This window comes from Octopus bimaculoides, chromosome 17 (assembly GCF_001194135.2).
Source record: "Octopus bimaculoides isolate UCB-OBI-ISO-001 chromosome 17, ASM119413v2, whole genome shotgun sequence".
NCBI classification, from domain to species: Eukaryota; Metazoa; Mollusca; class Cephalopoda; order Octopoda; family Octopodidae; genus Octopus; species Octopus bimaculoides.
The window spans coordinates 35081492-35095495 of NC_068997.1; the positions used below are offsets into that span (position 1 = coordinate 35081492).

Sequence of the window (14004 nt, forward strand, 5' to 3'; positions counted from 1 at the left end):
AGTCCAGGGGCACTGGCAACGATCCCGCTCAAAAGATTTCATGTGCCGCCCGCACATGAGCCAGTCCAGGGGCACCGGCAACGATCTTGCTCGAAAAATCTCATGTGTCACCCGCACAAGAGCCGGCCCAGGGGTACCGTCAACGATCTCGCCCGAAAGATTTCATGTGTCGCCCGCACGAGCCAGTCCAGGGGCACTGGCATCGATCCCGCTCGAAAGACTTCATGTGTCGCCCGCACATGAGCCAGTCCAGGGGCACTGGCAACGATCTCGCTCGAAAGTTATCATGTGTCGCCCGCATTTATTGATTCATTATTATTGGAGAATATGGAGATGGCTTTAGCCACAGTTACAAAGGAATGATTGCTGTATTGCAAAGCAGAGATTAATGTGAACAAGCCTTGAACATCATGACTATATAAAGTTACAGTGTATGGATTACAGGCAATATGAATACCCCACAGCAGTATGAATAAGTGGAGAAATTGGCTGAATAAACTAAATATATTGCAGTGCTGAGATTACTCTTTGTTACTTCTCAGAGTTTCATGCTTTACTGCTTTTACTGATTGTGTAACTAAATTATGATCAACAACAAGAAGATATTTATAACAAAATATATATAGAAAATCAGTCAGTATTTTAGAACAATAATCTGTACATAGAATACAAATCAATTGATAAGGGATTAACTTCTGTTATTGCAGAAGAAAATAGTTTACTTTTAACTCTTAACAATCTGTTGAAATTTTTCTAAGTCAGAAACCCAATCCTGTATTGATTCTGTTACAGAACAGACATGAACAATAGAAGAAAGGATTAGAGTTTTCTCCTTTGCATCAAAGAGTGACTCACTTGTTTCAAAATGAATATAAGCAAAATTAAGATATTTCAGGAGTGGTTGACCAGTGTAGCTCCATGTGGTACTGTGTCTTACTGGTACTTAAGAGTTAAGGCTGGAAGTCTTCAAAAGATTACTCTTTTTTCTTCTTTTTCTTTTGGATATGAAGAGTGAGCAGAATTTGGTTGCTGGTTTGGAAGATTTGGCTCTTGTAATGTTCCAAGTAATTGAATGTGGGATTAGAGCATTTGAGGCTAAAGATGATTTTATACTCTGGTATGTGGTTTGTTTATTTTATCCATCCATAGTTAGAAATAAAGAGATTTTCAAAGCTAAAACTTAATTATTTTGATAATTCAAAATAGAAAATATATACATGATATATATGGTTTAAGTATGCAGTTAATATTTTGACTTTTCATCTGTAATTTGACTTGAATGATGATCATTGGAGAACAGTATTTGCAGTGTTGAGTAGGCCATCAACCATCAAGGTGCATGATAGTCTTGATGATAAGGTCAATAGTGTTAACATAAGAGGAGGGAGTGATATTTTTGCATCTGAGGCTCATTAAACATATCGTCGTATTTGTTTAATGTCCGCTTTCCATGGTGGCTTGGGTTGGACGGTTTGACTGAGGGCTGGCAAGCCAGAAGGTTGTGCCAGGCTCCAATCCTATCTGACAAAGTTTCTACAGCTGAATGTCCTTACTAACGCCAACCACTCCGAGAGTGTAGTGGGTACTGTTTATGTGCCACCAGTATGAGAGCCATTCAGGTGGTACTGGCATTGACCATGCTTGAATGGTGCTTTTTACGTGCCAGTCAGGCAGCCCTGGCAACAACCACACTCGAATGGTGCATTTTATGTGCCACCAGCACAGAGCCAGTCAGGCAGCACTGGCATCGACCACGCTCAAATGGTGCTTTTTACATGCCACGGCATGGGTGCCAGTCAGGTGGTACAGGCATCAGCCACGACAATGACTTCACTTGACTCTATGGGTCTTTGCAAGCACAGTTTATTGCCCAATGATTGTAGGGTACTCTTAGATGGACCGGTTATGCTGCACTGGCATAGGCCATAGTTACGGTCTCACTTGACTTGCTGGGTCTTCTTAAGCACAGCATATCTCCAAAGGTCTCGGTTTCTTGTCATCACCTCCATGAGGCCCAACATTTGAAGGTCTTGCCTCACTACTTCATCCCAGGTCTTCCTGGGTCTACCTCTACCACAGGTTCCCCTACTGCTGGGGTGTGATACTTTCATACAGCTGTCCTCATCCATACTTGCCACATAACCATACCAGTGCAGTCGTCTCCCTTGCACACCACATCTGATGCTTCTCATGTCCAATTTTTCTGTCAGGGTGCTTACACTCTGTCGTGTATGCACACTGACATTACACATCCAGCAGAGCATGCTAGCTTCATTCCTTGCATGCTTACGCATGTACTCAACAGTCACGGCCCATGTTTCACTGCCATGTAGCATAGCTGTTCTCACACGTGCATCATACATTCTACCTTTTACTCTGAATGAGAGGCCCTTTGTCACCAGCAGAGGTAGGAGCTCTCTTAACTTTACCCAGGCTATTCTTATTCTGGCAGCAACACTCTCAGAGCACCCCCCCCCCTGCTACTGACTTGGTCCCCTGGGTAATGGAAGCTATCAACTGCTTCTAGTTTTTCCCCCTGACATGTGAAGGAAGCTGTTTACTGCACATTTTCAGTGTTTATTGCCCCTGAGCATCTTCCCAGTTAGCCTTCCTTTGATGTTGCTACACCTCTTATGTGTCCATAGCTTACCCGGGATACATCTTATAAAGTTTCTACCTACACCTTTTCTACAGATTCATTTCTTTATTGCCCACAGGGAGCTAAACATAGAGGGGACAAATAAGGACAGACAAACAGATTAAGTCGATAACATCGACCCCAGTGTGTAACTGGTACTTATTTAATCAACCGCAAAAGGATGAAAGGAAAAGTCGACCTTGGCGGAATTTGAACTCAGAACATAACGGCAGACAAAATACCACTAAGCATTTCACCCGGCATGCTAATACTTCTGCCAGCTCACTTTTCTACAAATTGAGCAGGGCCATCTACCTGAAGGGATTTGTGATTTGTCTGCCTTCCTACTTATCAAGACTTTGGTTTTTACTAGATTGACTCTAAGGCCCTTCAATTCTAGACCTTGCTTCCACACCTGAAACTTCTCCTCTAGTTCTGATAGTAACTCAGATATTAGAGCAAGGTCATCAGCATAGAGAAGCTCCCAGGAGCACCTGTCATGAATTCCTCTGTTATTGCCTGGAGGACTATGATGAATAAGAGGGGGCTGAGGACTGATTCTTGGTGGATCCCTACCCCTAACTGGAATTCTCCACTATACTCATTGCCAACTCTCACATTACTAACAGCATCCCTGTACATGGCTTGCACAGCTCTCACTAACCACTCATCTATCCCTAGTTTCTGCATTGACCACCAGATAAGGGATCTGGGGACCCTATCAAAGGCTTTCTCCATATCAACGAAGTCAGGTACAGAGGTTTATCTTTAGCTAGGTATTTCTCCTGCAGCTTACCAGAAATATAGCATCATTAAACATATCTATGTTAATAAATGCAAAAGTTTGTCTGTCCATCTGGGATCCCTTTATCTCAGCCTACATTTGCTCTACATAGACATATACCTTTTTTGAATTAAGATGATCCCAGGATTGAAAATCTGTCTTCCATTTGGTTCTTGAACATCCATCATTGAGATCTGATTTAGAGGTATTTGGATTACTACTTCTAGCAGGTAAAGCTTGGCTGATTTATGCCATTTTGGTAGTGTTTGACAGATGACATCAGAGATCAAGGGAGAGATAAATGACATTTGCTTCATTACTTTTACATCAAGATAAGAACTTGAGGATAAATTGGCCAACCATTGAAATTCAACTTGGGATTGGAACAATAGAATGACTGCATTACAGAATTAATTCCCATCCATCCTTAACTTCTGATCAAAAACGACCAGGGCATATAGTCATTATAGACATGCTATTTAATTCACTTTCATTTGGGGCTTCAGGCCCAATGGAGAGCCCTCCACAGGAGCCAGCTTAAAAGTCCACACCAAGTGTGGCTTTTAAGCTAGTATAAAATAAAGTCAAAAATTTGAAGTTTGTTTCTCTAGTTACGAAGAAATTACATAGTCAATAGCAATTGTCTTAATGTAACAAGGCCTCACAAAAGAAAACAATTGAGGGATAGGGAAGAAGAATAAAAGATATTGCTGGTAAGAAGGTATGAGAGTGAGAGCATATTTAATATATTGGAAAAAAGAATCCAAGGATACTAGTTGTGAAAAGGGTGTTGATAGGTCAGTGACACAGTGAAGTGTGGGAGGAAGGACAGATAAATCAAACAAAGATTATTTCCTTCTGTGGCTGAAGAGCGTAAGTATAAAAGGCTTAGAGTATGTTGTGGGGATTTTGAATTGTGATATAAATAGATATAGTACATGATTCCTTTGAATAGATTAAATAGTGTTGTTGTTTTTTTTTTGAGATATAGCTAGCTATATATTCAACAAACGATAAATAAAAGTAACACAAATGGAATTGAAATTAGCATATAATAAAATGAAGTACATGTCTTTTCTAAGCTCTTTATATTTCTATCTATAACATTATATACATGGTTCCTGAAATAAATTGTAATTTCAAACTATCTCTGTAGAGAGGACATTAAGAAATTCTCAAGAATAAGCAGTTTGCAACCAAATAATAAAACATCTCATCTTTCAGCATTGGATTCAATACTTCAAAAAGATGAGTGGCATGTAGATAACTCATCCCAAGCAATCAAGAGAGCAACTCAAAGTAAATACCCAGTAGCATCAAGTAGAGATACTTGGCAAGTTGAGTTTGAATTTGCAGGTATCAAAAATTTGAAAGTCGTATGCAGTACGACCCAGCTTCAAGAATGTAGTGACAATGACATTCAATGCTGTAGCAAGAGCTAGATGGTTGTTCTTTTGATCATATGAAATACTACATGATTGCTCTTATGAAAACTCTAAAGAGCTACATGTTTGTTCTTATGGTTATATGTAATAGCTACATGGTTCTTACAGATATATGAAAGCAATATGTTAAACAAAAAATTTTGTATGTGTACTGCTTGCTGTATCAGTGAATATTTATCTACCTTCATTGTAATTCTTTGGTCTCGATTTAACAAGTGGATACACTCATTGTAAAATGTGTCAGCATCAGGATCAGTCTTAACTTCATAAAGTAAGACATAATTATTTGTAAAACCGAAATATATATATATATACCGCCTGACTGGCCTTGTAGGGTTTTCGAGCGAGATCGTTGCCAGTGCCCCTGGACTGGCTCTTGTGCGGGTGGCACATAAAAGACACCATTTCGAGCGTGGCCGTTTTCGTGCGGGTGACACGTAAAAGCACCCACTACACTCTCTGAGTGGTTGGCATTAGGAAGGGCATCCAGCTGTAGAAACTCTGCCAAATTAGATTGGAGCCTGGTGTTGCCATCCGGTTTCACCAGTCCTCAGTCAAATCGTCCAACCCATGCTAGCATGGAAGGCGGACGTTAAACGATGATGATGATGATGATGATGCTTAGCAGCTGATACACTGAAGCGTATTATGCAGCTGAATATGGGAGGCACACAACAGACCATTTACTGCAGATTCCAAGGTTACTTTATCTGTTCAATTTTCATGACTTCTTTGAAATGTTCAGTGTGAGATCTTAAAAGAGAGTAAAATTGGAGTATACTAGCATGTAAATTTCAAAACTGTTCACCAGAATGTGCAAATCTGTCTTTATTCAAGCATCACTCTCGTTCTTGAAGATTTTGTAAAAGATTCATCATCCAGTATTGTACTTTAAATGCTCACAGACAACACTTAGCATAACAAAATCATTAAAACTTCTAGCACTTGTGTTATTCAGAGGCAAAAGCCTAAAATAAAACAATTCTCCCTGTGAAGGATGTATTTTATAGATTTTTGCCAATTCTTATTTTATGAATATTCTTTCAATAGCATATTTTTACGACAGTTTTCTGGCACTTAATTTATTTGAAATGTAACATAGATGGAGTAATGATAAGGACAGAAGCTTGGTTGAGAGATTTTCAATTAAGGAAGTATTTACTTTCTTTGTTTACAAGGAAAGGTATCATTATGATGAATGACCAAATTGTGGAGAGTTGGGATGTTGTTTTTCTTCATGTGATTGTGGAGACAGACAAGGAAATTCAGGAGTCGATCAGCAGTCAAGTCAACAGATCATCTCTTCAGCTAGACCATTCTTTCAGTGTTTTCTGCGTGTGCTCTGTCTCACAGCCCTGGCACTCTGCTTTAGGTGCCTAAGTTGTGGTACTTTTATAGAAAACAATTGGCTCAGAGAGACAACTCCAAAGGCTAGAATCTCTGCAGAAAGTCAGCTCTAGGCAGTGTCCTGATTGGTCAGAATTTTTGTGACATTGGATGTAGTGACTAAATATTCCTGCTACATGACTCCTCTGCCAGTGAAAATTTAAGATGGAATTTAAGGAATTTAAGATGTGAAGAGTGCTGTCCTATACATGAAGTACAGTATGAAATTTACTTGTTAAACACATCTCTACAGTTATTGTATAGAAATTATAGCCAACACTGATTTTTGCTATGATGTTTCATATATGAGACGTCAGATGTAAACAATGAGATCAAAGATGAGAAAAGGGTAATGGGTGTATATACCATATTTCAGAAGTTTTTACCCCTTCATCAGTACCCATCCAACCCTTTTATCATCTTCGAACACATTGCTTAAATAGCCACTGTATTCAGCAATGTTTGGTTATGAGATATACCAACATATTCCTGGAAGCTGGTACCTAAATACTAATGACTTGTAGGTACATGGCATTTTGTTATGCAACCATAATATAATATAAAGTATATTAAACGTTTTTATAAGTCTCTACTGCACTAGCAGTGTGTTTTTACATTACTTGTAAACCCCTAAAATATGTCATATATACTCATTACCATTTACATGCCAGCTTCCAGGAATGCTTTTAATATGTAAATTGGTATATCCAATAACCAAACACCACTATATACAGTGGTTATTTAAACAATGTATTCAAGGATGATTAAAGGGTCGGATGGGTGCTGATGAAGGGGCAAAACCCTCCGAAATATGGCATATGTACCCATCACCCTTTTCTCATCTTTGATCTCATTGTTTGTTTACATCTGGCATCTTGTAGTGCTGGTTATAATTTCTATAGAATATCTATAGAGATAACCTTAGCTAGTGATGTAAATGCACACTACTAATGCAGTAGAACACAGTATTGACTTATCAAAACATTTAATACACTTTGAAGTATATTCTGGTAGCTTAATGAAGTACCATGTACCTACAAGTAATTGTATAAAGTTTGTATTGAAAAAGTTTGTGTTGAAAAAAAATCTGCAAAACCAGGAATGTAAAAATAACATCATGCAGGAGAAATCAGAATTGTGGTAACGAGTATAATTGTAAAATTAGTAGGAAAGAACTGAAGAGGATACATGTATGAAAAGAGAGGCAAAAAAATCAAATGTGTAAAGTCAATGTATCATTGACAGAAATGTCTTTTTTTACTTACTGCACAAATTGAAATGGCAGTGCACTCACCAGCCTGATCTTCTTGTTGTCACTGGAGCAGATGTGGAAGTATCAGTTGAAGAATATGCTGATGTTAATGCATCAGCTGGTGGGGTTGATATTTCAGATTCAAGGTGAACCTTCTTCAGGCAGTCAATGCTAACTGAGTCATTTCTGCCATTGGTATCCAGTACAAAATACCTCAGCATTCTGCTGATAACTTTGAAGGATCCTGAATACAATAGCTAAAGTGGGGGTTGGATGGTATCATTTCACACAAAGACATGAATCCGTTGTTGAATATCAAATGGGCAGTCTGTGGTGACATCCTGAAAAGCTAGAATTTCTGCAGAAGGTCAGCTCTAGGTGGTGTCCTGATTGATCAGAATGTTATTATTCTAGTCAATCATGACATTGGATGTAGTGACTAAATATTTCTGCTACAGAAATATTTGTCTTCTGAGGAAGTGGTAAACATTTGTTACTGAGGCAAAATGTAAAGAATGAAATTTTGAATAAATAATATTTTTGCCAGTTGCATTATGCATATCTGTCTTCTATAGGATATTGCAACTAATAAACATAACTCTGAAGATTACATGTAGATAGAATGCACTGCATTTCTTGCATTGTAATAGATCATATGGAGTTCTAATTAAAACGTTTCATGTTGTTATTAGATATTTTATACTAAACTATATATGTTTATATATTTGTGTGTGAGTGAATGTTTTTCATGTATATATGTGTGTGTGTGTATGTATATGTTTAAATAAGCTATTAAAGGTGAAATTTGAAGTTCCAGTCAACATAATATGCCCAATGTATTTTACTCTACTATGTTTATAGAGTCCTATACTATCAGTAAGTATTTTATTGTTTCCTTCAAGTCGACCAGCAATACCAAATAATACACACATATTTGTGTGTGTTTGGGTAATTATATTTTTATATATGTACATACATTTAATTATAAACACACATTCATAGGAAACTACATTGGTTCAGTTATAACCAGTACAATTTATCCTCCCTTCCTGTACTCCCTACCCTCATTCCATTTCATTGTCTATCATATTCTTGATCTTTTGGACCAACTGTGTTCACTACTCTCTTCAGCCTTTCCTTCAGTACTGCCTGTCATCACTCTGTCTCACTCTATCTGCTATCATACCATTGCTCCTTTTCTCCCACACACTCTAAGTCTATGTCATTGCTATATTTCCTGACTCATGTTGTTTTGTCTTTTCCCAGTCATATTTGCTACATTGCCTTCACTCATCCCCCATACCCAGTAAACTCTGTAAATTGTCAAGTTATGAGAACCCTTTAGTCTTGTCAAAGGCATGGTATCTATCTAATGCTAGTGCCATGAAAAATAGCATCCAGTATATTATGTAGAGTGGTTGGTGTTAGAAATGGTATCCAGCTGTAGAAACTAAACCAAAAATGAATAATCTGAGCAAGACATGATCCTCTGGCCCATCTACACGAACACTACCCCTGAATGTATGCTAACTCTGACTAACGCAACTTGATCAGCCTATGCCTGCATGGAATGTGGATGTAAAATGATGATGATGATGGCAGTGGTAATGTCATCACCATGTGTGTGTATACACACATTAGCAATGGCAGCTGTTGTATTCAAAGATTTCCAGTTTCTTCTTGACTGAGTGAGCCCTCTATGTTGATAGGATACCCTGGGAAAACCATTCATCATATGAAGCAGACAGAAACCAAGATGGTAAGGAAGATCTAACAGATAGTATAGTTATTGTTGCATCATGCATTTTTTACATTTTCTTCAACTTTTCTTTTTCTTTTCTCTTTCAAACGGCCAGTTTTAATGATAAAGTGATGCCAGTTGGAGCAATGCTCGACTGCAGTTTTGTCTCATGTTTTGTCTCAGTTTCAGCCAATGTGAGGGTTAACATTTGCTGGACTTTGTAATGTTGGAAATGGTATCCTCATGGTCTTTTCCCTGTGGTTAATTCACTGTAGAAAATTTAAGGAGTTCATTTCTCTTTCATTGTAATCACATGTATCCGGTATTTCATTATGGTTGATTCTATGTTTTAACTTTTAGATTTTTTTGAGGATTGTATTATTGATTCTGTAATCCTCCTATTTGATATTTAAGATGGCACTGACCTTTTGTTGATGGAAATGCTTCAGTTTTTTTGCTGTCCTGATGAAAAAGTGTCTATATTTCACAACTGTATAACAAAACTGAAATGACGACAGTCATTGGCAAGGTTAATGGCCTGGGCATGGAAGAGTACAGTGTTAACAGCTGGTCACAGAATACCCTTCATTGAAGAAGAGGAGTTGCATTTCTTTTTTCACAGTTTAATTCTGAATCAGTGCTACAAAATCAACATCCTTCTTAGTACTCCATAAGAGGCAGACTCCCATTATGTTGCACTCTCCAGCTAGTTATATCTCAGGCACAGGGTGATTTGGAACAATCTATGAAGCAGATGTGATATCCATCAATTGGATCTCAAATGTAAATGTGAAGGTATGAAAGACACCATACAAAACAACATAAATGCATTATCATCAGTTTCTGTAAGGTGGTTGGTGTTAGGAAGGGCATCCAGCCATAAAAACTCTGCCAAAATAGTGAAGTCTAGTGCAGTCTTCTGCCAAGTTAGCCCCTGTCAAACCATCCAACCCATGCCAGCAGGGAAAACAGTCATTAAAATAATGACGATGAAGAAGAGTATTTTTGTGAAAATACATAAGTCCTGTTTCAAACCAAGTAAAAAGTAGAAATAGGAAGGACATTCAGCCATAAAAACCAAGTCAAAAATGACACTTATAAATGAAGCATGGTTTTCTGCCCCATCCATGAGGGCTGTGGCTCCCAATAAAACTGATTTGGACTATGACAACTTGTCCATTTCTTACAAGCACAGATAGTAGACATTTGATACCACTGACACTGATGGTGATGATGCCAGTTAAAATTATTATTCAAATCTAAAACCTTATTGTAATCAAACTCATATTTCTGTTTTTCATGTCATTAACACTTCACTCATCATACTCAATCATTTTGTAATCATTTGAATATTTGGCATGCATATTTATCTTTTACTTGTTTCAATCAAGGGACTACAGCCATGCTGAGGAACTGCCTTGAAGGATTTAGTTGACTAAATCAACCCCTGTACTTATTTTCTTAACACAGGTGCTTATTTCATCAGACTCTTTTGCCAAACTGCTGAGTTAAGGAGACAAACTAATGAGCACCAGTTGTCAAGCAGTAGTGGGGAACAAACACAAACATGACACACACATATAGATGTATATATGACAGGCTCTTTTCAATTTCCTTCTACCAAGTCTGCTCACAAGGCTTTGGTTAGCCCAGGGCTAATGATAGAAAACACTTACCCCAAATGCTGTACAGTGGTACTAAATCCAAGACCACATGTTGGGAAGCGAGCATTGTAATCACAAACCATTGCAAAATCTCGGTATTTTGACATTGAAAATAGTAACCTTCATCTAATCTATTCAGATAATTGTTTTTAAAGAACCCAAAGTTATCTTGTGAAAAATCAAGCTTTTCAATGAATGAATGAATTTACGATTTTACTTCATCTCACATTGGTTCTGAATTTTTGCACAAAAACATTCAATTTTAAAAAATGTAGGTGTGACTGTATTGTAAGAAGCTTGCAATACATGGTTCCAGGTTCAGTGCCACTGCACAACACCTTGGGCAAGTGTCTTCTACTATAGCCTCAGGCTTAGTAAAACCTTGTGAGTGGATTTGAAAGATGGAAACAGAAAGAGGCCCATCACAAGTGTGTGTGTATCTGAGTGTCTTTGTATCTGTCCTCACTGGTGTTGGTGTATTTACATCCCCATAACTTGGTGGCTCAGCTAAAGTGACTGATAAAATAAGCACTAGGCTTTAAAAGAATAAGTCCTGGGGTCAATTCTAAAAACCATTCAAGGCAGTGTCCCAGCATGGGCACAGTCAAATGATTGAAACAAGTAAAAGAAAACAAATTTACCATTGAAACAGAAATAAAATATAAAATCAGATGTTATGTCAAAAGGCAGAATCAAAGCATGTATAACAGGATTCAAAATAGACTTTTGCAAATCTATACAATAAGATTATTAGTATGAAGGCAGGTATTTAGATATTTCTGCTTCTCTGGTATAATTTTGTCTTTTATATATGCATAATTATTTTGTGATTTATGCAAAAATTAGTTGTTTACTAAAACACTTATTTATTTCAGTATCTCCTATGCCAAATTGATGATAATGGATATTGCAATTCATACAGTGATTCCGAATTATTATCTGATGTGGCTGAATCTGAGGATATTTACTTGTTTGAGCTGCCAACTCCTGTATTTCAACCAGAAATATCTCTTACTTCAAATTTTCATGACCAACAACACAGAAGGCACTCCTATGAAATGTCTTCAATAAATATCTTACTTGTTCATGCTGAACAAATAAACAGTACAGCAGTTAGTGGAAAATGGTTAGTAAATATTTTGCAAAAGTTGTGCATTTTCATTTTACTAATCTATATATATAAAATTCATTGTCTCTGTATGTCTGTCTTTTCCCAATGCATTCTCGAACAGCTCCACTAAATCAAATCAAATTTTATATGGCAATAGTATCAGACTCTGTGAGTATCAACATGTACATTTTTTTTTTTCATCTCGGTTAAAACAATACAACATTGATCTACATTATAATGTGATATAATATTGTTTCACTTTTATTCTTTCACTTTTAATTCTAATGTGATAACACTAAGATCATCTTATTTCTGTTGTATTTGAAATAAATGAATAATTTATATCCTAATGTGAACAACATTATGCATCCGCAACTTTCTGTCTTTATGACCATGATAGTGGAATGGTGTGTCAGTGTGTGTTGACTGACATAATGAACAGCTGGAGGTGAAACTCTTGACAAAAAACAATGAGGTAGCAGGTCCAAGGTATATAAAAATACACATTTACCGTTCAATTACCAGTTAGTAATTATCACAGCAGTTGCAAGGTATTTACAATTAAAAATTAGCAGTTCATACATGTGCTTCTGTTTGGTTGATTTGCTTATATTTGGTTGATTTATACTGCATACAAAAATAAAGACATACTACATACATACAACTGCTTACAATAATAGAGATTACTATAGAATTTCTTTTATGATCATGATTTTTGGTTTACAATATGCCTCCAAAGAAAAGACATAATCTCTCCAGAAACAAGTATAAAGCAAGGAGGATTGTAGAAAACCAAAGGCGAGAGTACCAAGAAAGAAAGGAGATGAGACTTTCTCAAGATCAGTAAACATTTGCTGCAGCACATCAAATGGAGTCTCAACACAGAAGGGAGATGTGACTTTCCCTAGATCAGCAAATGTATGCTGCAGCACATCAAATGGAGTCTCAAGAGAAACAGGAGATGAGACTTTCCCAAGGTCAGCAAACGTGTGCTGCAACACATAAATAGAATTTCAAGAGAGAAGGGAGATGAGACTTTCCCAAGATCAGCAAATGCATGGTGCAGCATTTCAAATGGAGTCTCAAGAGGGAAGGGAGATGTGATTTTCCCAAGATCAGTAAAGGCATGCTGCAACACTTAATGTTGAGTCATTAAAATAATGTTTTAATGACGAGACAGCAGTCCAATAGAAAAGCTCTCAGAAGCAGACTATGCAGAAATTCGTTCTTCATAACTTCTGGAGCTGCTTTGAGATATGATCCATCCCATTCCTATAAAAATGATAACTTTGTTCAAATTGGTATGCTAAACTCAAATTGTCATTTCTGCAAAGCTTTAAAATTTCCAAATGAAACTAATGGCATGCCCTGCTCAGGCGGTAAGGTAACATTACCAGCACTACCAGCTCCTCCTCGACCTCTTATTAGATCTTCTGGAAGGCACTTCCATCCAATCAAAAGATTTTCAGAACAATAAAGCTCTGCATTTCAAATAACATCATTTAGTGCATCTAAGGAGATAGTTAAGCATGGATTTACACCTAAGTTCAAGGGTGAGTCTATCACCGCATTGCTTCTCTGTTACCCACAAATGAACAACTACACTTCCTCCAAATTTACTTTGTGAGTGATGTAGGACAACAAACCCAAAGGAGGAGGTGTGAAAACTTCAGATGATGTGCCATGTTAGATACAGCGCCAACTGCTGCAAAGGACAGTATATCCACTGCCACTGACAGCTTTTCAGTGCGTTCAAAAAGTACATACCCCCCACCACCACCACTTCCACCCCTGATTTTCCATGACTGGTTAGGGCCTGGAATACTCCAAACAGACAAATGACAAGTCGCTTAGTCGACTTAGCCCATCATTTACTCCAGAAATGTTTTATCATCAATGCTGCACTTCCCCATATCACCTGTTTCAACATAACAGTAATATATATATATATATATATATATACACACACATACATACATATAT

At 37.4% G+C, this 14004-nt stretch overlaps 1 protein-coding gene across 1 annotated transcript in view; it reads left to right on the plus strand.

Annotated features, from left to right (window-relative positions):
- LOC106875249 (ubiquitin carboxyl-terminal hydrolase 31) overlaps positions 1–14004 on the plus strand; it is a 123283-nt gene that overhangs the window by 36866 nt on the left and 72413 nt on the right. The window contains exon 3 of the mRNA XM_052973896.1: positions 11786–12141. Coding sequence (XP_052829856.1) covers positions 11786–12141 — 356 coding nt within the window. The remainder of the gene's footprint in view (positions 1–11785; positions 12142–14004) is intronic.